We start from the raw sequence: 26,112 nt of genomic DNA on the forward strand, positions 1-26,112 counted from the left end.
AATTTTATTCGCGAATATCGCATATTCGCGAATTCGCGAATATTCGCGAATATAGCGCTATATATTCGTAATTACGAATATTCGTTTTTTTTAATTTTTTTTTATTTTTATTTTTTTCACAGTACACATCACAGTGATCATACCTCTCTGCTTCCAGCTTATGTGGTGTAAGAAGGCTCTAATACTACTGTGTGAGACCGGTGTGCGAATTTTCGCATATACGAAAATTTGCATATGCTACTTTTCGCATATGCGAATTCTCGCATATGACAATGTTTTTATATGCGAATTTTCGCATATGTTAATTTTCGCATACGCGAATATTCGCATATGCGAAAATAAAACGAGAATATTACGAATATGCGAATATTCGCGAATATGACGAATATTCGTCCATATATTCGCGAATATTCGCGAATTCGAATATGGCCTATGCCGCTCAACACTAATCACTATGCAGTGTAATGAATGATATGACGAGCCGCAAAATGGCTGCCGAATATATAGGGATGTGACATCACAGGGGTCACTGGCTGCTGATAGGCTGCATCCTTCTACTTCCCTTCCCGCCTTCCCAGCGTTCCACCATTTTAGATGCCCTGGAGCCTGGACTGCAATGGAGTTTAATGAAGCGATTTGCGCTATAGAATCACAGTGATATTCGCATTCGTTGTGAATCGAATATTTCATGAAATTCATATTAAATTCGGGTTCGTCAGCTTCGATTCGCTGATCTCTACTCAACATTATAAGCAAAGGACCATGTAAGCTAATGGTGGAAACAAAAGTGTTTTGGCGCTGAACAGTTTTGAGAAGAAGAAAAGTTATAGGGCTACAGATCTTACTAGGCTACTAGAAGCCAAATTATTTATTTTTCTTTTTTTTTTTAAAAAAAGAAAACCTAAACCGGTACTTCGGTGTAGAACTTTTTTAAAACATCATCCCCTGGCTGCCGGCATATAAAACAAAAACCTGGATTTACTTGCCACTGCTCCTGTCCTCTGCTGTGGTCCTCTTCCTGGTTGCCTTGGCCAGCAATAGGCTGAGCAACAGAGTGAGGTATTGAGCCCCAGCACTGGTCTTCTTTCCTAATATGTCACACTGCCACTCAGCCAATCTCTGAGGGACAGTATGACAACCAGCAACCAGTAAGAACCCACACCAGAGGATGGGGGCGGTGATACTGGGGCACTGATGGAGAGACGGCAGGTAAATTCAGGTTTTTGTTTTACAGTATATGCCGACAGCCTGGGGATGATCATTAAAAACAGTTTTACGCTGGATAACTACTGTACTTTTAGTGCTTGTCCTTGGGGGTTTTAAGAATATTGTTACACCATATTTGCAATTTTTTTTTGCCTAAATGCCAAAAAGAAAATATTCCCTTTGAACTGAGTGCTTTAAAGTTATATGTAAGATACTTTACCATTAGACTAATGCAGGATATTTAAAGCTGTAAGTGCAACTTAAATTACCTTGTTATGGCAGATGTCTCATTATTCGGGAAGAATATGTGTTTACTTTGACAAGAAATACGCTTGTAGCGAGTGGAACATTTAACGGAGACACTTAAACAATCAAGACATGTCACTTTTTTTTTTATAAAAACTACAAAAGGTGATATTTTACAACGTTTTAGAAGTAACATATTCAGCCATGTTTTATCCTAGTAGATTGCCCTTTATATTTTTTCCATTTAAATAAAATTTCATAAATTAATAAAAGGATCCGAAATGTTTTAAAATGTCAACAACCATTAACGTTTTTTTGGTATTTGAAATATTATTAATTGACTTAAACAAGGACAGTGAAAATGACATAGACTCCAGTTCAATCCCAAACTCCCGTTGAACAAGTGTTTGCTTTGGACAACCCCTACTTTGAAGCTAGGTCTTACGTTAGTATCGTTTTTTGGAAAATGAGAGAATGTTAAATTGTTTTAGAAAGACATGATGGTTCTTCTTCTTAAAACTTTGTTCTACCATATCAATATACCATAGGTGACAGAGAAGATTGGGGTCTCCATAACAAAGATTTAAAGCGTACCTGTCAGATCTCATAAAAACAAAAAATAATGAATATTTTACTTAGTACCTAATCCTGACCATGTACATGTCATTTTTATGCCTCTATCACCTATATCTAATATAAAAAAATAACTCTGTTCATTAGCTTACAGTGTTAGATAGAAATCCTCTTAGGGGAGGGGGCGTGTCCCTCACTTCTGGTGGTGGGAGGTGATTGGTATGTGGTGGGAGTGGGCGTGTCCCGCGTGGTGGGAGGTGATTGGTGCGTCTGCTCATGCAGCATTGTCCATGTGTCATCTCTTTCCCATGACTCATGGACAAGCTGTTGCTGCTGTAGGACTGGTTACTGTTCCACTAGGTATGGGGACCTTTAGTGGTGGGATTTTTTAGGGGCCCAAATTCTATGTTCAAAAAATTTTAAATGACCATATTACAATGAAAATATTGATAACCACTTAAAGGGGTACTCCGGTGTAAAACATTTTTTTTTTTAATCAAATGGTGCCAGAAAGATAAACAGATTTGTAAATCATTCCAGTACTTATCAGCTGCTGTATAATACAGAGGAAGTTCTTCTCTTTTTTAATTTATTTTTCTGTCTGCCCACAGTGCTCTCTGCTGACACCTCTGTCCATGCCAGGAACTGTCCAGAGTAGGAGACGTTTGCTATGGGGAATTGTTCCTGCTCTGGACAGTTCCTGACATGGACAGAGGTGTCACCAGAGAGCACCGTGGACAGACGGAAAATAACTGTATTATATAGTAGCTGATAAGTACTGGAAGGATCAAGATTTTTAAATAAGAGTCATTTACAAATCTGTTTAACTTTCTGGCTCCAGTTGATTTTTAAAAAAAAATTCCACTGGAGTACCCCTTTAAATTTTAAACAATACAAATTCAACTCATCATGTTAAGCCAAGAGGAAAGGTATGGTAGGACAAATCTGTACATGTTCCTTGGTCCTATTCCTCACCCTCTTTTTTACAGGGCCTAACACAAGTACTTACTAGAGATTAGTAAATCTAATTAGTAAGTCAAATTTAGCAAGTCTGATTTGTTTTGGATTCTGATTTGTAAGTTTCTCAACTGTCTTGTTATAGCACAGGTAAAGCAGGGACTCCTATCAAAGTCAAGAGTCCCTGCTCCTTAAACACTACAGTGAGCAGCTGGGCCAGTTGCCGAGTGGCTGGCCTACTTAATGTAGTAAGAAGAAGCTGCAATGCATGCAGAATCATGGCTTACTTCTGGGCCGCTTATTGTACAGGAGCAGGGGAGAAGCAAATCTCACATTACTAACAAAAAGTCTTGATACCACAAATCCAAATTTTTGGTGAAATTTGGACTGCATAGGATTTGTGCCAAAGCATTTTGTTCATATCTATCTCTTATGACCCAATAGTGAAGAGACAATCAGGACTGTTGTTTTTCAGCCCTTAAGACACAATACAAGATTTAGGGCATAGACAATAGTGGCGCTGTTTTTGGAAGAACACGGCCATGTATTTATTTTTGAAGAACGCAGGTAATATTTTATATACACTGCTTTAAAAAATGAAGGGAACACTTAAACAACACAATATAACTCCAAGTCAATGACACTTCTGTGAAATCACACTGTCCACTCAGGAAGCAACACTGATTGACAATCAATTTCACATGCTGTTGTGCAAATGGAACAGACAACAGGTGGAAATTATAGGCAATTAGCAAGACACACCCAATAAAGGAGTAGTTCTGCAGTAGTGACCACAGACCACTTATCAGTTCCTATGCTTCCTGGCTGATGTTTTGAATGCTGGCAGTGCTTTCACTCTATTGGTAGCATGATACGAAGTCTGCAACCCACATAAGTGGCTCAGGTAGTGCAGCTCCTCTAGGATGGCACACCAATGCGAGCTGTGGCAAGAAGATTTGCTGTGTCTGTCAGCTTAGTGTCCAGAGCATGGAGGCGCTACAAGGAGGCAGGCCAGTACATCAGGAGATGTCGAGGAAGCTGTAGGACGGAAACAACCCAACAGCAGGACCGCTACTTCTGCCTTTGTGCAAGGAGGAGCACTGCTAGAGCCTTTCAAAATGACATCCAGCAGGCCAAAAATCTGCATGTGTCCACTCAAACGGTCAGAAACAGAGTCCAGGTGTTGTTCTTGTGGTGGCATGAGGGCCCGACCTCATCAGGTGGGGGTTGTGCTTACAGCCTAACAACGTGTAGGATATTTGGCATTTGCCAGAAAACACCAAGATTGGCAAATTCGCCACTGGCACCCTGTGACAGAACATGTGACAGACGTGACAGAGTCTGGAGACGCTGTGGAGAATGTTCTGCTGCCTGCAACATCCTCCAGCATGACCGGTTTGGCAGTGGGTCAGTAATGGTGTGCGGTGGCATTTCTTTGGGGGGCCGCACAGCCCCCCATGTGCTTGCCAGAGGTAGCCTGACTACCATTAGGTACCGAGATGAGATCCTGAGACCCCTTGTGAGACCATATGCTTGTGCGGTTGGCCCTGGGTTCCTCCTAATGCAAGACAATGCTAGACCTCATGTGGCTGGAGTGTGTCAGTAGTTTCTGCAAGAGGAAGGCATTGATGCTCTGGACTGGCACGCCCATTCCTCAGACCTGAATCCGATTGAGCACATCTGGGACATCATGTCTCGCTCCATCCACCAACCACGTTGCACCACAGACTGTCCAGGAGTTGGTGGATGCTTTAGTCCAGGTCTGGGAGGACATCCCTCAGTAGACCATCCGCCACCTCATCAGGAGCATGCCCAGGCATTGTAGGGAGGTCATACGGGCACGTGGAGGCCACACACACTACTGAGCCCCATTTTGACTTGTTTTTAAGGAAATGACATCAAAGTTGGATCAGCCTGTAGTGGCATTTTCCACTTTGATTTTGAGTGTGACTCCATATCCAGACCTCCATGGGTTGATAAATTTGATTTCCATTGACAATGTTTGTGTGTCAGCACGTTCAACTATGTAAAGACGAAAGTATTTCAAACAATTAGTTCATTCATCGAGATCTAGGATTTGTTATCTTAGTGTTCGGTTTATTTTTTTGAGCAGTGTATATTCCAATGAGTTTGTACTCTTAGACACCTATTTAGACTACATGGATGTCTAATTTTTACAGTTCCACTGCAGCTTATATGATTTGTCACCTATTCAGAGAAGAAGAGCAGGTCCTTGCCAAAGACTGAACTAGTCTGTGGTTCATAGCTGGTGTGCCACGTCTCTGCCCTTGCCTTCTGGATGCTATATTTCCTCCACTTGAGTTATAACGTCAGCAGCAAAGAAAAGCGATAAGAGTACTGGTTTTATCAAGTCATCTAGCTTTTCAATTACCTCAATCTTCCCTTTCATTTACAGACCTCAATGATACATCTCTTTTTGACAGACAGATCGGCCCTTACATTGAATTCCAATAATAGAGGTTTAATATGGAGATCAATCCTGATAAATATCTGGCGTAGGGCTGAGGACGACCCGCACACTGGGATGATCACTCATTTCGCTTGGCTAATTTCATCTTCAATTAATCTTGTCTTATGAATGAATGGAGAGGAAGCTTGTCAAGGAAAATTGCAGGGAAACTAAAGGACAGATGTCATCTAATTCTAGGTACAAGAAGAAATTTAGTGTTTTTTTAGGACTACATGAGAATCCACTGGGGGAAGACATTGTACGTGCACGCCCTCCCCTTATAGTGCTGAAATAATACAGTGATAGAAAGATACAGTGACAAAATGTCACCAACATTTTTGCTGTATTCTGAGCAGCTGCCTTTTTTGATTTGGGCATCAAATGTTGGATTGGGCAGCGAGCTCTGGATGTCATAGCCATTAAAGGGGTTCTCCGCCCCTAGACATCTTATCCCCTATCCAAAGGATAGGGGATAAGATGTCTGATCGCTGGGGTTCCGCCACTGGGGACCTCCTCCCCCCTACCTGCTGTACCTGGCATTTGTTTTGAGCATTGGGTGCAGCGCCCCCGCCCCCTCCCATAGACTTTCATTGAGGGGGCTTGGCCGTGACGTCACGAGCATGGTTGCGACATCACGAGCCTCCGCTCCACATCGCCAGTTATCCGGAATGGAGCAAAGTTCGATCTGTGCAATATATGCCTGGGGTGCCGCAGCCGAGATCGCGGGGGTCCCGCCGCTTTGGATAGGGGATAAGATTTCTAGGGGCAGAGTACCCCTTTAAGGCTAGTTGGGCACCTCATATATTGACAGAGGAGCTCACCCAAACTGATACCAAGAAGTGGCACATGGAGTGTTCAGTGCAGGGTCAGTGCACATAAATCACAATGTGGGTCTTCCATATCCTTTGCTATTACTAGATAACACAGGATATATCCAAGTAACAGTTGTTGAATTGGTTGATTTATAATCCATCAATTCCAATGTATCTAGAGATACAAAACTCTCTTGTGTATATCAACAATCAGAGTCTCTCAACTGCGGCCATCTTGCAATTTCAACTGGGATTTGAGATTAGGTTTTCATGATTTCTCCGGATTTATTCAGATCCCATCCTTGACTCTAAGTATAAGACCTATACACAGAGGAATAATGGGGTTGTCTCCGTAACTTGCAATCACTCACCTGTGAACAAGTACCATAGATTATTCGGCTCTATAGTCTCCAGTTCTCCCCGTCGGGTGGTCTTTCTGTGACGGATTTTGTAGCCAGTAATAAAACCATTTTGGGTTCCTGATGGGGGCGGCAGCCAGCTAACCTTAATACTCTGAAAAATAAATAGTAGATGCAGATTATAATCTAGAAAGACATTTATTTCTACAACGTTTTACGATATTGTGAGTTGAAAAGATCAAAAATATTTTGCAAAAAAGTAAGAATTAGTTTATATATAATAGTGTTTCCAGGGCCATTGAATTTTTTGGTAAAACCCTTTGTGGTTTAGTGTCTCTTCCTACCTAAACCTTGTGGGAGCAGAAAAGCAGCAAATACGTTCTTGTCTTAATATCTCATCCTCACATCCTGTCTTCATATCCCATCCTCATATCCTGATCTAATCTCCTGATCTGACATCCCAAGCTCATATACTATTCTCATATTTTATCCTCATATCTCGTCCTCATATCCCGACCTTGTATCATGACTGCATATGTCATCCTCATATCCCATATTCTGATCTCATATCCTGCCATTTCCCGACCTCAAATCCCACCATAACTCCACCATATTTTTAGTTGGCATAAAAGTGACCAAGTTTCATTAAAATATCTCCAGCCATTTGGAAGTTTTGCTGTAACATACATAGACACATACATAGCCATATACAGACATAGACACATAAAGATATACATAGACATATACAGATGTACATAGACATATACAGAAATACATAGACACATACAGACATAGACACATACAAATATACATCGACACATACATAGCCACATACAGACATAGACACATACAGATATACATAGACATATACAGACGTACATAGACATATAGAGACGTACATAGACACATACAAACATACATAGACACATACAAACATACATAGACACATACAAACATACATAGACATAAACAGAAATAAATAGACATATACAGACGTACAGAGACACATACAAACATACATAGACATATACAGAAATACATAGACACATACAGATATACATAGACATATACAGACGTACATAGACACATACAAACATACATAGACACATACAGACGTACATAGACATATACAGAAATACATAGACACATACAGAAATACATAGACATATACAGACGTACATAGACACATACAAACATACATAGACACATACAGACGTACATAGACATATACAGAAATACATAGACATATACAGAAATACATAGACACATACAAACATACATAGACACATACAGAAATACATAGACATATACAGACGTACATAGACACATACAAACATACATAGACACATACAGATATACATAGACATATACAGACGTACATAGACACATACAAACATACATAGACACGTACAGAAATACATAGACATATACAGACGTACATAGACACATACAAACATACATAGACACATACAGATATACATAGACATATACAGACGTACATAGACACATACAAACATACATAGAAATACAGAAATACATAGACATATACAGACGTACATAGACACAAACATACATAGACATATACAGAAATATATAGACATATACAGACGTACATAGACACATACAAACATACATAGACACATACAGATATACATAGACATATACAGACGTACATAGACACATACAGACGTACATAGACACATACATACATAGACATATACAGACGTACATAGACACATACAAACATACATAGACACATACAGAAATACATAGACATATACAGACATACATAGACACATACAAACATACATAGACACATACAGATATACATAGACATATACAGACGTACATAGACACATACAAACATACATAGACACGTACAGAAATACATAGACATATACAGACGTACATAGACACATACAAACATACATAGACACATACAGATATACATAGACATATACAGACGTACATAGACACATACAAACATACATAGAAATACAGAAATACATAGACATATACAGACGTACATAGACACAAACATACATAGACATATACAGAAATACATAGACATATACAGACGTACATAGACACATACAAACATACATAGACACATACAGATATACATAGACATATACAGACGTACATAGACACATACAGACGTACATAGACACATACAGATATACATAGACATATACAGACTTACATAGACACATACAAACATACATAGACACATACATACATAGACATATACAGACGTACATAGACACATACATACATAGACATATACAGACGTACATAGACACATACAAACATACATAGACACATACAAACATACATAGACACATACAAACATACATAGACACATACAAACATACATAGACATATACAGACGTACATAGACACATACAAACATACATAGACACATACAGATATACATAGACATATACAGACGTACATAGACACATACAAACATACATAGACACATACAGATATACATAGACATATACAGACGTACATAGACACATACAAACATACATAGAAATACAGAAATACATAGACATATACAGACGTACATAGACACAAACATACATAGACATATACAGAAATACATAGACATATACAGACGTACATAGACACATACAAACATACATAGACACATACAGATATGCATAGACATATACAGACGTACATAGACACATACAGACGTACATAGACATATACAGACGTACATAGACACATACAGATATACATAGACATATACAGACGTACATAGACACATACAAACATACATAGACATATACAGACGTACATAGACACATACATACATAGACATATACAGACGTACATAGACACATACAAACATACATAGACACATACAAACACACATAGACACATACAAACATACATAGACATATACAGACGTACATAGACACATACAAACATACATAGACACATACAGATATACATAGACATATACAGACGTACATAGACACATACAAACATACATAGACACATACAGATATACATAGACATATACAGACGTACATAGACACATACAAACATACATAGAAATACAGAAATACATAGACATATACAGACGTACATAGACACAAACATACATAGACATATACAGAAATACATAGACATATACAGACGTACATAGACACATACAAACATACATAGACACATACAGATATACATAGACATATACAGACGTACATAGACACATACAGACGTACATAGACACATACAGATATACATAGACATATACAGACTTACATAGACACATACAAACATACATAGACACATACATACATAGACATATACAGACGTACATAGACACATACATACATAGACATATACAGACGTACATAGACACATACAAACATACATAGACACATACAAACATACATAGACACATACAAACATACATAGACATATACAGACGTACATAGACACATACAAACATACATAGACACATACAGATATACATAGACATATACAGACGTACATAGACACATACAAACATACATTGACATATACAGACGTACATAGACACATACAAACATACATAGACACATACAGATATACATAGACATATACAGACGTACATAGACACATACAAACATACATAGACACATACAGATATACATAGACATATACAGACGTACATAGACACATACAAACATACATAGAAATACAGAAATACATAGACATATACAGACGTACATAGACACAAACATACATAGACATATACAGAAATACATAGACATATACAGACGTACATAGACACATACAAACATACATAGACACATACAGATATGCATAGACACATACAAACATACATAGACATATACAGACGTACATAGACACATACAAACATACATAGACACATACAGATATACATAGACATATACAGACGTACATAGACACATACAGACGTACATAGACATATACAGACGTACATAGACACATACAGATATACATAGACATATACAGACGTACATAGACACATACAAACATACATAGACACATACATACATAGACATATACAGACGTACATAGACACATACATACATAGACATATACAGACGTACATAGACACATACAAACATACATAGACACATACAAACACACATAGACACATACAAACATACATAGACATATACAGACGTACTGTCACGATGCCGGCTGGCAGGTGGTGGATCCTCTGTGCCAGAGAGGGATTGGCGTGGTCCGTGCTAGTGGACCGGTTCTAAGCCACTACTGGTTTTCACCAGAGCCCGCCGCAAAGCGGGATGGTCTTGCTGCGGCGGTAGTGACCAGGTCGTATCCACTAGCAACGGCTCACCTCTCTGGCTGCTGAAGATAGGCGCGGTACAAGGGAGTAGGCAAAAGCAAGGTCGGACGTAGCAGAAGGTCGGGGCAGGCAGCAAGGATCGTAGTCAGGGGCAACGGCAGAAGGTCTGGAATCACAGGCAAGGAACACACAAGGAACGCTTTCACTGGCACTAAGGCAACAAGATCCGGCGAGGGAGTGAAGGGGAAGTGAGGTGATATAGGGAAGTGCACAGGTGTAAACACTAATTGGAACCACTGCGCCAATCAGCGGCGCAGTGGCCCTTTAAATCGCAAAGACCCGGCGCGCGCGCGCCCTAGGGAGCGGGGCCGCGCGCGCCGGGACAGAACTGACGGAGAGCGAGTCAGGTACGGGAGCCGGGGTGCGCATCGCGAGCGGGCGCTACCCGCATCGCGAATCGCACCCCGGCCGGAGGCAGTATCGCAGCGCCCCGGGTCCGTGGAACCGACCGGGGCGCTGCGGTGAGGAGAGTGTAGCGAGCGCTCCGGGGAGGAGCGGGGACCCGGAGCGCTCGGCGTAACAGTACCCCCCCCCCTTGGGTCTCCCCCTCTTCTTGGGGCCTGAGAACCTGAGGATCAGACTTTTGTCCAGGATATTGTCCTCAGGTTCCCAGGACCTCTCTTCTGGACCACAACCCTCCCAGTCCACTAAAAAAAAAGTTTTTTCCTCTGACCTTTTTGGTAGCTAAAATTTCTTTGACCGAGAAGATGTCCGAGGAGCCGGAAACAGGAGTGGGAGGAACAGATTTGGGAGAAAAACGGTTGAGGATGAGTGGTTTGAGAAGAGAGACGTGAAAGGCATTAGGGATACGAAGAGAGGGAGGAAGAAGAAGTTTATAAGAGACAGGATTAATTTGACACAAAATTTTGAAAGGACCAAGATAGCGTGGTCCCAACTTGTAGCTAGGGACACGGAAGCGGACATATTTAGCGGAGAGCCATACCTTGTCTCCAGGGGAAAAAACGGGGGGAGCTCTTCTTTTCTTATCCGCGAACTTCTTCATGCGTGATGAAGCCTGTAAGAGAGAATTTTGGGTCTCTCTCCATATGATGGAAAGGTCACGAGAAATTTCATCCACAGCGGGCAGACCAGAGGGCAAGGGAGTAGGGAGGGGGGGAAGAGGGTGACGGCCGTACACCACGAAAAATGGGGATTTGGAGGAAGACTCAGAGACCCTGAAGTTATACGAGAATTCGGCCCATGGGAGGAGATCTGCCCAGTCATCCTGGCGGGAGGAAACAAAATGTCGCAAATAATCACCCAAGATCTGGTTAATCCTTTCTACTTGTCCATTGGACTGGGGATGATATGCGGAAGAAAAATTTAATTTAATCTTGAGTTGTTTACAGAGAGCCCTCCAGAATTTAGACACGAATTGGACGCCTCTATCCGAGACAATCTGCGTAGGCAACCCGTGAAGACGAAAAATGTGTACAAAAAATTGTTTAGCCAACTGAGGCGCAGAAGGAAGACCAGGAAGAGGGATGAAATGTGCCATTTTGGAGAATCGATCAACGACCACCCAAATAACAGTGTTGCCACGGGAAGGGGGTAAATCAGTAATAAAATCCATACCAATCAGAGACCAAGGCTGTTCGGGGACAGGCAGAGGATGAAGAAAACCAGCAGGCTTCTGGCGAGGAGTCTTATCCCGGGCACAGATAGTGCAGGCTCGCACAAAGTCCACAACATCCGTCTCCAGAGTCGGCCACCAATAGAAGCAGGAGATGAGTTGCACAGATTTCTTGATACCCGCATGACCTGCGAGAAGGGAGGAGTGACCCCATTTGAGGATTCCGAGGCGTTGGCGAGGAGAAACAAAGGTCTTTCCTGGAGGAGTCTGCCTGATGGAGGCAGGAGAAGTGGAGATCAGGCAGTCAGGTGGAATGATGTGTTGCGGAGAGAGTTCAACTTCTGAGGCATCCGAGGAACGAGAGAGAGCATCGGCCCTAATGTTCTTATCGGCAGGACGAAAGTGAATCTCAAAATTAAATCGGGCAAAGAACAGAGACCACCGGGCCTGGCGAGGATTCAGCCGTTGGGCAGACTGGAGGTAGGAGAGGTTCTTGTGGTCGGTGTAGATAATAACAGGAGAACTTGATCCCTCCAGCAGATGCCTCCATTCCTCAAGTGCTAATTTAATGGCTAGAAGCTCTCGATCCCCGATGGAGTAGTTCCTCTCCGCTGGAGAGAAGGTCCTAGAGAAAAAAACCACAAGTGACAGCATGCCCGGAAGAATTTTTTTGTAGAAGAACAGCTCCAGCTCCCACTGAGGAGGCATCAACCTCCAATAGGAAGGGTTTGGAAGGGTCAGGTCTGGAGAGGACGGGAGCCGAAGAAAAGGCAGACTTGAGTCGTTTAAAGGCGTCTTCTGCTTGAGGAGGCCAGGACTTGGGATCAGCATTTTTTTTGGTTAAAGCCACGATAGGAGCCACAATGGTAGAAAAATGTGGAATAAATTGCCTGTAATAATTGGCGAACCCCAAAAAGCGTTGGATAGCACGGAGTCCGGAGGGGCGTGGCCAATCTAAGACGGCAGAGAGTTTGTCTGGATCCATCTGTAGTCCCTGGCCAGAGACCAAATATCCTAGAAAAGGAAGAGATTGGCATTCAAACAGACATTTCTCAATTTTGGCATAGAGTTGGTTGTCACGAAGTCTCTGAAGAACCATACGGACATGCTGGCGGTGTTCTTCTAGATTGGCAGAAAAAATTAGGATATCGTCCAGATATACAACAACACAGGAGTATAACAGATCACGAAAAATTTCATTGACAAAGTCTTGGAAGACGGCAGGGGCGTTGCACAGTCCAAAGGGCATGACCAGATACTCAAAGTGTCCATCTCTGGTGTTAAATGCCGTTTTCCACTCGTCCCCCTCTCTGATGCGGATGAGGTTATAGGCGCCTCTTAAGTCCAATTTAGTGAAGATGTGGGCACCTTGGAGGCGATCAAAGAGTTCAGAGATGAGGGGTAAGGGGTAGCGGTTCTTAACCGTGATTTTATTAAGACCGCGGTAGTCAATGCAAGGACGTAGGGAGCCATCTTTTTTGGACACAAAGAAAAATCCGGCTCCGGCAGGAGAGGAGGATTTACGGATAAAGCCCTTTTTTAGATTCTCCTGGACGTATTCGGACATGGCAAGAGTCTCTGAGGCAGAGAGAGGATAAATTCTGCCCCGGGGTGGAGTAGTGCCCGGGAGGAGGTCGATAGGGCAATCATAAGGCCTGTGAGGAGGTAGAGTCTCAGCTTGTTTTTTGCAGAAAACATCCGCGAAGTCCATATAGGCCTTAGGGAGACCGGTTACTGGAGGAACCACAGAGTTACGGCAAGGGTTACTGGGAACCGGTTTTAGACAGTTCTTGGAACAAGAGGACCCCCAACTCTTGATCTCCCCAGTGGACCAATCCAGGGTAGGGGAATGAAGTTGAAGCCAGGGAAGTCCAAGGAGAATTTCCGAGGTGCAATTGGGGAGGACCAAAAGTTCAATCCTCTCATGATGAGATCCGATGCTCATAAGAAGGGGCTCCGTGCGGAAACGTATGGTACAGTCCAATCTTTCATTATTCACACAATTGATGTAGAGGGGTCTGGCGAGACTGGTCACCGGGATGTTGAACCTTTTGACGAGAGAGGCCAAAATAAAATTTCCTGCAGATCCAGAGTCCAAGAAGGCCACTGTAGAGAAGGAGAAGGCAGAGGCAGACATCCGCACAGGCACAGTAAGACGTGGAGAAGAAGAGTAGACATCAAGGACTGTCTCACCTTTGTGCGGAGTCAGCGTACGTCTTTCCAGGCGGGGAGGACGGATAGGACAATCTCTCAGGAAGTGTTCGGTACTAGCACAGTACAGGCAGAGGTTCTCCATACGGCGTCGTGTCCTCTCTTGAGGTGTCAGGCGAGACCGGTCGACCTGCATAGCCTCCACGGCGGGAGGCACAGGAACAGATTGCAGGGGACCAGAGGAGAGAGGAGCCGAGGAGGAGAAACGCCTCGTGCGAACAGAGTCCATATCTTGGCGGAGTTCCTGACGCCTTTCGGAAAAACGCATGTCAATGCGAGTGGCTAGGTGAATAAGTTCATGTAGATTAGCAGGAATTTCTCGTGCGGCCAGAACATCTTTAATGTTGCTGGATAGGCCTTTTTTGAAGGTCGCGCAGAGGGCCTCATTATTCCAGGACAATTCTGAAGCAAGAGTACGGAATTGTACGGCATACTCGCCAACGGAAGAATTACCCTGGACCAGGTTCAACAGGGCAGTCTCAGCAGAAGAGGCTCGGGCAGGTTCCTCAAAGACACTTCGGATTTCCGAGAAGAAGGAGTGTACAGAGGCAGTGACGGGGTCATTGCGGTCCCAGAGCGGTGTGGCCCATGACAGGGCTTTTCCGGACAGAAGGCTGACTACGAAAGCCACCTTAGACCTTTCAGTGGGAAACAGGTCCGACATCATCTCCAGATGCAGGGAACATTGGGAAAGAAAGCCACGGCAAAACTTAGAGTCCCCATCAAATTTATCCGGTAAGGATAAGCGTATCCCAGGAGCGGCCACTCGCTGCGGAGGAGGTGCAGGAGCTGGCGGAGGAGATGATTGCTGAAGCTGTGGTAGTAACTGTTGTAGCATAACGGTCAGTTGAGACAGCTGTTGGCCTTGTTGCGCTATCTGTTGTGACTGCTGGGCGACCACCGTGGTGAGGTCAGCGACAACTGGCAGAGGAACTTCAGCGGGATCCATGGCCGGATCTACTGTCACGATGCCGGCTGGCAGGTGGTGGATCCTCTGTGCCAGAGAGGGATTGGCGTGGACCGTGCTAGTGGACCGGTTCTAAGCCACTACTGGTTTTCACCAGAGCCCGCCGCAAAGCGGGATGGTCTTGCTGCGGCGGTAGTGACCAGGTCGTATCCACTAGCAACGGCTCACCTCTCTGGCTGCTGAAGATAGGCGCGGTACAAGGGAGTAGGCAAAAGCAAGGTCGGACGTAGCAGAAGGTCGGGGCAGGCAGCAAGGATCGTAGTCAGGGGCAACGGCAGAAGGTCTGGAATCACAGGCAAGGAACACACAAGGAACGCTTTCACTGGCACTAAGGCAACAAGATCCGGCGAGGGAGTGAAGGGGAAGTGAGGTGATATAGGGAAGTGCACAGGTGTAAACACTAATTGGAACCACTGCGCCAATCAGCGGCGCAGTGGCCCTTTAAATCGCAAAGACCCGGCGCGCGCGCGCCCTAGGGAGCGGGGCCGCGCGCGCCGGGACAGAACTGACGGAGAGCGAGTCAGGTACGGGAGCCGGGGTGCGCATCGCGAGCGGGCGCTACCCGCATCGCGAATCGCACCCCGGCCGGAGGCAGTATCGCAGCGCCCCGGGTCCGTGGAACCGACCGGGGCGCTGCGGTGAGGAGAGTGTAGCGAGCGCTCCGGGGAGGAGCGGGGACCCGGAGCGCTCGGCGTAACACGTACATAGACACATACAAACATACATAGACACATACAGATATACATAGACATATACAGACGTACATAGACACATACAAACATACATAGACACATACAGATATACATAGACATATACAGACGTACATAGACTCATACAAACATACATAGAAATACAGAAATACATAGACATATACAGACGTACATAGACACAAACATACATAGACATATACAGAAATACATAGACATATACAGACGTACATAGACACATACAAACATACATAGACACATACAGATATACATAGACATATACAGACGTACATAGACACATACAGACGTACATAGACACATACAGATATACATAGACATATACAGACTTACATAGACACATACAAACATACATAGACACATACATACATAGACATATACAGACGTACATAGACACATACATACATAGACATATACAGACGTACATAGACACATACAAACATACATAGACACATACAAACATACATAGACACATACAAACATACATAGACATATACAGACGTACATAGACACATACAAACATACATAGACACATACAGATATACATAGACATATACAGACGTACATAGACACATACATACAAACATACATAGACATATACAGACGTACATAGACACATACAAACATACATAGACACATACAGATATACATAGACATATACAGACGTACATAGACACATACAAACATACATAGACACATACAGATATACATAGACATATACAGACGTACATAGACACATACAAACTTACATAGAAATACAGAAATACATAGACATATACAGACGTACATAGACACAAACATACATAGACATATACAGAAATACATAGACATATACAGACGTACATAGACACATACAAACATACATAGACACATACAGATATGCATAGACATATACAGACGTACATAGACACATACAGACGTACATAGACATATACAGACGTACATAGACACATACAGATATACATAGACATATACAGACGTACATAGACACATACAAACATACATAGACACATACATACATAGACATATACAGACGTACATAGACACATACAAACATACATAGACACATACACACATAGACATATACAGACGTACATAGACACATACAAACATACATAGACACATACAAACATACATAGACATATACAGACGTACATAGACACATACAAACATACATAGACACATACAGATATACATAGACATATACAGACGTACATAGACACATACAGATATACATAGACATATACAGACGTACATAGACACATACAAACATACATAGACACATACAGATATACATAGACATATACAGACGTACATAGACACATACAAACATACATAGACATATACAGACGTACATAGACACATACAAACATACATAGACACATACAGATATACATAGACATATACAGACGTACATAGACACATACAAACATACATAGACACATACAGATATACATAGACATATACAGACGTACATAGACACATACAAACATACATAGAAATACAGAAATACATAGACATATACAGACGTACATAGACACAAACATACATAGACATATACAGAAATACATAGACATATACAGACGTACATAGACACATACAAACATACATAGACACATACAGATATGCATAGACATATACAGACGTACATAGACACATACAGACGTACATAGACATATACAGACGTACATAGACACATACAGATATACATAGACATATACAGACGTACATAGACACATACAAACATACATAGACACATACATACATAGACATATACAGACGTACATAGACACATACAAACATACATAGACACATACACACATAGACATATACAGACGTACATAGACACATACAAACATACATAGACACATACAAACATACATAGACATATACAGACGTACATAGACACATACAAACATACATAGACACATACAGATATACATAGACATATACAGACGTACATAGACACATACAGATATACATAGACATATACAGACGTACATAGACACATACAAACATACATAGACACATACATACATAGACATATACAGACGTACATAGACACATACAAACATACATAGACACATACATACATAGACATATACAGACGTACATAGACACATACAAACAAACATAGACACATACACACATAGACATATACAGACGTACATAGACACATACAAACATACATAGACACATACAAACATACATAGACATATACAGACGTACATAGACACATACAAACATACATAGACACATACAGATATACATAGACATATACAGACGTACATAGACACATACAGATATACATAGACATATACAGACGTACATAGACACATACAAACATACATAGACACATACATACATAGACATATACAGACGTACATAGACACATACAAACATACATAGACACATACATACATAGACATATACAGACGTACATAGACACATACAAACATACATAGACACATACATACATATACATATACAGACGTACATAGGCACATACAAACATACATAGACACATACAAACATACATAGACATATACAGACGTACATAGACACATACCAACATACATAGACACATACAGATATACATAGACACATACAAAAATACATAGACACATACAGATATACATAGACATATACAGACTTACGTAGACACATACAAACATACATAGACACATACATACATAGACATATACAGACGTACATAGACACATACAAACATACATAGACACATACAGATATACATAGACACATACAGATATACATAGACACATACAAACATACATAGACACATACAAACATACATAGACACATACAGATATACATAGACACATACATACAAACATACATAGACACATACAGATATACATAGACACATACAGATATACATAGACACATACAGATATACATAGACACATACAAAAATACATAGACACATACAGATATACATAGACATATACAGACTTACGTAGACACATACAAACATACATAGACACATACATACATAGACATATACAGACGTACATAGACACATACAAACATACATAGACACATACAGATATACATAGACACATACAGATATACATAGACACATACAAACATACATAGACACATACAAACATACATAGACACATACAGATATACATAGACACATACATACAAACATACATAGACACATACATACATAGACACATACAGATATACATAGACACATACAAACATACATAGACACATACAAACATACATAGACACATACAAACATACATAGACACATATAGACACAGTGAGGGAGATTTATCAAAATCTGTCCTAAGTTGCTTAGTTGCCCATAGCAACCAATCAGATCACTTCATTCATTTTTAAAAAGCCCCTGAAAAATGAAAGTAGCGATCTGATTGGTTGCTATGGGCAACTCAGAAACTTTTCCTCTGGACGGGTTTTGATTACTCCCCCTCAGTATGTTTTATTTATAAATAGATATAACTGCAAAGAATGTGCAGATATGAAAGATGAATATATGATTTAATAATTAATATAATACAATGAATAACTTCAATGACTGTAAGAGACTTAATGTGCGATACTTATTGCCTCCTCGCACCGGGAGATCTTGTCGTTCCATCCTTCACACCGTGACTGCACTAAGGTCACCTCAGCCTCCACCACGTATCTGCTCATCACTAACTTCTATAACGTTTCCTCACCTCAGATGTCCTAGATCTATACAATTCTGCATAAATGTTTTCTTCTCTGAGGAAGTGATGATAGTCACATGACCCCACCAAAAATCCTGAATGTAGCAGAGCTGAGTTTATCATTTGCACTATTTGTTGTGTTATTTTTACATTTACATCATAAAGGACATATCCAAAACAAAATAGTGCTTAGTTAAAATTAATTTTTGGTATAAGTTCCACCTATTTCTTCCCCTGTAGGTGACATAGTATTGAGTCAGGGCTAATATATAGACATCTTGTTCCTATAAAGTCCTTTGACTTTCACCTCTGGAGAAAAACTTTGAAACTAAATGAGAAAAGCTGGCAACGTTTCCAGGAGTCAGACATGAGCGAATATATCATGCCGCTGATTTTGGGTGACTCGACTGCAGGGTTGCCAACAATTTGTCAAGTGAGTCATTGAAAAATGTCCAATTTCTTAAATTAGCATCAAATGGCAAAAAGAGAAGAAGTATTCTTCATATCAAACTGGACAGTAAAATGGCAAATAGAACTCTATCAGACGCCTCTGTTCCTCTGTATCACACATGTATTTAGAAAGGCAGCAATAGACACAAGTAGCATATTATATTCCAGAGCTGCACTCACTATTCTGCTGGTGGGGTCACTGTGTACATACATTACATTACTTCCCTGTACTGATCCTGAGTTATTTCCTGTATTATATTCCAGAGCTGTACTCACTATTCTGCTGGTGGGGTCACTGTGTACATACATTACATTACTTATCCTGTACTGATCCTGAGTTATATCCTGCTTTATACTCCAGAGCTCTACTCACTATTCTGCTGTTTGGGTCACTGTGTACATACATTACATTACTTATCCTGTACTGATCCTGAGTTATATCCTGTATTATACTCCAGAGCTGTACTCACTATTCTGCTGGTGAGGTCACTGTGTACATACATTACATTACTTATCCTGTACTGATCCTGAGTTATATCCTGTATTATACTCCAGAGCTGTACTCACTATTCTGCTGGTGGGGTAACTGTGAACATACATTACAGTACTTATCCTGTACTGATTCTGAGTTACATCCTGTATTATACTCCAGAGCTGTACTCACTATTCTGCTGGTGGGGTCACTGTGTACATACATTACATTACTTATTTTGTATTGATCCTGAGTTATATCCTGTATTATACTTCAGAGCTGTACTCACTATGCTGCTGGTAGAGTCACTGTGTACATACATTACTTATCCTGTACTGATCCTGAGTTATATCCTGTATTATACTCCAGAGCTGTACTCACTATTCTGCTGGTGGGGTCACTGTGTACACACATTACATTACATTACTTATCCTGTACTGATCCTGAGTTATATCCGGTATTATACTCCAGAGCTGCACTCACTATTCTGCTGGTGGGGTCACTGTGTACATACATTACATTACTTATCCTGTACTGATCCTGAGTTGTATCCTGTTTTATACTTCAGATCTGTACTCACTATTCTGCTGGTGGGGTCACTGTGTACATACATTACATTACTTATCCTGTACTGATCCTGAGTTATATCCTGTATTATACTCCAGAGCTGTACTCACTATTCTGCTGGTGGGGTCACTGTGTACATACATACATTACTTATCCTGTACTGAACCTGAGTTATATCCTGTATTATACTCCAGAGCTGTACTCACTATTCTGTTGGTGAGGTCTCTGTGTACATACATTACATTACTTATCCTGTACTGATCCTGAGTTATATCCTGTATTATACTCCAGAGCTGTACTCACTATTCTGCTGGTGGGGTCACTGTGTACATACATTACAATACTTATCCTGTACTGATCCTGAGTTATATCCTGTATTATACTCCAGATTTGTACTCCTAGTGGTGGGGACACTGTATATGTGAAAAAGAGCAGACACCTGGAACACATCACATTGATGCGGTTTTTACTTTGTCATACCTTGAGATGGAATGAATCACTTTGAAGATTTCATCTGCATTGGTGGAATGTCTTATCACTTTAGAGGGCTAGCCTTAGCAAAGGACGCCCCCATTTCCCTGTGCTCATCCCCTGCCTCCATAGCTGCCTTAAAGGTGTACTCCGCTGCCCTAGTGTTCGGAACATTTTGTTGGAGTGGGTGTAAGGGGGTCGTGACATCACAGCCATGCCCCTTGGTGATGTCACACCAAGCTCCCTCAATGCACATCTATGGGAGGGGGCGTGGTGGTCACCACGCCCCCAACATAGACTTGCATTGAGGGGTGTGACATGACTTCATGAGGGGCGTGGCTGTGACATCACGGCCCCGCTGTCTGCAAACAGCGTGAACACTGGGTGCTGCACAGAGATGTCTAGGGACAGATTACCCCTTTAAATGGTATCGGGCACCATTATGTATCAGAGGGCATATTGTCCAAATGAAAGAACATTTTTGAGCAACATCAAAAACATTATTAGCGACACTTCACGCCCCTATAAGACTTGGGTTAAGAATGAATAATGAGGACTTCATAGAGTAGACAAATACTTAGGGAGAGGCAGATGAAGGCATTGTGAAGCGGGGCTCTGGCCTTGGAATGATAATGAGGATAGTACTAATCAATCTGAAGCGGGTACTTTTAATAATTTAGGAGATTTCCATTTCATAAAATGCTAATTCACTCTGCCCTGTTAGCGGTGAACCCTCACACTGCTCGCAAATACAGATAATCTGCCTCCGCACAGTAGGACGGTAATTCTAAATACGCATTTGCATCTGCATGGAAGAGCGGCCACAAATCTGGATGCAACTCTGTGTTAATTAAATATGCATGCTTACAAAATGAAAAAAAAAAAAAAAAAACTTTATTTATTCTACCGGAGTAACACAAGTGTAATGACTGCTAAATCCCTATGGACGGATTTATGCAAATATGTTTATTTATTTATTTAATGTAATTTTTTCCTGGAGATGACAAACACTTTGCATTTTTTATGAAAGTGACCCATTCATGCTGCAAATCAGATGACATCACTACGCGCAATGTGCCACGCCGTGACGGCTGGTGAGATGAACTCTCTGCCGTCTGTGTGGCGCATTTGTCTTATGAATAATTTCATGCTTTGGTTATCGAGCTAGGTAAGTAAGAACAATAGAACTTTTTAAAATTTTTTTGTCAGTTTTTTTGTTATTTTTTGCTGAAACAATCACATTCCATGGATCAAGAAGGTGTCGGAATATTTTTTTTTTTTTTACATATTGTACATCCTGGCAAAACATTAACCTTTCTAATATACTTCATAAAAAATATTTATCACCTTTTGATAGAAATCATGACTTATTAAAAAGACCACTAGGGGTCCCCAATAGGGAACCTAATCCTGTCAGGCTGCAGCATCATCTTTTTCCTGGCTGAAGCACAGACAGGGACAAAGTCCAGGAAGTGAGGGCAGGACTACCACTCCTGTGCTCACTCCTGTCCTATCAGACTGCAGCTTGAAAACAGAGAAAAGGGGCTTAAAGAGCACCTTGCAGTGACTGAATGGAATAGCCCAGCACAGCACTGCAGACTCAGGGAGGAAGTGACTGTATGGTGAGTGAGGGGGGCTCAGTGCTTGCCTTGGACACGCCCCTTCCTCAGCAGTGAATGTCAAAATGAGTGAGCAGCAGAACAGAGGGATTTGTGAGCCAAATACAAAAGCAAGACACATAGAAAAGACATGTAAAGCATCTGCATGCCCTAGTGAGTTAATTATAGTAGCATTATTTTATTCTGTGATATCTTAGGTACGCTTTAAGGACGCAGTGATTTTTTCATTTTTGATGTTTAATTATTTTTTCTTCCTTGCTTTTCATAGCCTAAAATCTTAAAACTTTCATATAAGGGCTTGTTTTATTAGCCACCAATTGTACTTTGTAATGGCATCACTTATTTTAAGGGGTATTCCAGCCAAATACATCTTATCCCCTATCCAAAGGATAGGGGATAAGATGTCTTATTGCGGGGGGCCCGCCGCTGGGACCCCCCGCGATCTCCGTACAGCACCCACATTCTATGCGGGAATGCGTCTCCAGTCTCGGAAACCTCTTTGTTTCCAGGATTAGAGATGTGACGTCATGCCACGCCCCCTCATGATGTCATGCCACACCTCCTCCATTCATGTCTATGGGAGGGGGCGTGATGGTTATCAAGGTCCCTCCCATAGACATGAATGGAGGAGGAGTGGCATGACATCATGAGGTGGGATCATTGTAACATCCTTTTCCAGCCCATCTCTGTGTGCTGCCCATCTCTGTTTGCTGCCCATCTCTGTGTACTGCCCATCTCTGTGTACTGCCCATCTCTGTGTACTGCCCATCTCTGTGTACTGCCCATCTCTGTGTACTGCCCATCTCTGTGTACTGTCTCTATTTCTCTCATATAGGAGGAGAATAGATGTTTATATAGATATTTCCTCTGTGTTGAGAGCAGTCATTGTACATGGTGCCCACACTGCGCCCTCCTCCCCTTACACCCCACCTGGTTACTGCCCTCAGTTATTGTTGAGATTGTTGTAATGTCACCTGAGTGTCCATCAATGAGGCTCAGTCTACTGATAGAACATTCTAAAGAGATCTGACAGTATGCACTGCGCTCAGTCACAGTCTCTAGTGATACCTTAGATTGATCTTGTTTTGGTTCTGGCAGATTTTAGGAACAGATGCAGCTAATAAACAGTTGGAAAATAAATGTCCTGAGCCTGATGATAGATGATGAGCCATAAACCTGGCGGAAGGGTAATAAATGTCAACTATGGCTGCTTTATGAGGTTCCCTCAAAGTGGAGGAGGAGAAGTGCCTGTCGATAACTATTAGTCTTCATATGGGGTGAGACCTTAGGGTAAGATGTGACCCTCATAGTGGTCACTTTACTACTACGACTAGACAATGATTTTATTGGATTTATTCCAGGAAATATGAGTAATCAACAAAGAGTTACCTGAAGCTACAAAAATTGTAACAGCGTCACTCAACTACCATCTTCTATTTAGGATACTGGTGTTTCCTCATGTAGAGGAACCTATGGACCCCTCAGATATTTACCAGGCTGCCTTCTTTCATTGCTTCATAGTCGAATTGTAGACACTTTTGGTGGTGGGCAGAGATCAGCATGGGCACTCTGACCGGTCTGCGTCTATGTAGCCCCATACACATTACCATGCCCTGGTTGAACTAACACCTTTCTATCATAGTCAGCAGGAAGTTCTTCAGCAATTTGCTCATCAATAACTCTATTGGGGTAACGGGCCACATGAGCCAGTCTTCTCTACCACATACATCCATCATACTTGACACTGTTAGCAATTCACCAGTTGGCCTGGTTGGAGCACTTTTTGTAGGTACTAACCACTACATACTGTGAACACTCCAAAAGACCTGCTATTTATGATACTCGTGTTTTATGTGTCAGAGGCACCTATGGACCCCCTCAGATACCAGGGACTAGATCCAACCTCCACAGCCACATCCCTGACAGAAGTGATATCATGGTGTGGACCTTAAAGGGGTACTCTGCCCCAAGACATCTTATCCCCTATCCAAAGGATAGTGGATAAGATGTCTGATTGCGGGGGTCCCGCCGCTGGGGACCCGCAACGATCTCCCTGCTGAACCTGGCATTTGTTTAGAGAATCGGGTGCAGTGCCGAAGGCTCGAGACCTCACAGCCCCTCCCCACTCGTGACGTCATGGTCATGCCCCCTCAATGCAAGTCTATGGGAGGGAGCGTGACGGTAGTCACACCCTCTCCCAAAGACTTGCATTGAGGGGGCATGGGCGTGATATCATGAGCGAGGCGTGACCCTCCTCCCCTAATTGTTAGGGGCAGACTACCCCTTTAAGGTTGATGAGGAATACAATAAACTTATTTCAATCATTGTCTGCTTTAGGTAATATCTTGCTTTTACAACTACCCCTTCCCC

The 26,112-nt window shown here is 41.8% G+C and overlaps 1 protein-coding gene across 8 annotated transcripts in view; it reads right to left on the bottom strand.

Annotated features, from left to right (window-relative positions):
* Nucleotides 1–26,112, bottom strand: part of DCC (DCC netrin 1 receptor) — a 533,618-nt gene that overhangs the window by 140,428 nt on the left and 367,078 nt on the right. For all 8 annotated transcript variants that reach the window (XM_056545057.1, XM_056545065.1, XM_056545088.1 and 5 more), the window contains exon 13: nt 6,636–6,777. In XM_056545057.1, coding sequence (XP_056401032.1) covers nt 6,636–6,777 — 142 coding nt within the window. The remainder of the gene's footprint in view (nt 1–6,635; nt 6,778–26,112) is intronic.

Source organism: Hyla sarda, chromosome 1 (genome assembly GCF_029499605.1).
Source record: "Hyla sarda isolate aHylSar1 chromosome 1, aHylSar1.hap1, whole genome shotgun sequence".
Lineage (NCBI taxonomy): Eukaryota > Metazoa > Chordata > Amphibia > Anura > Hylidae > Hyla > Hyla sarda.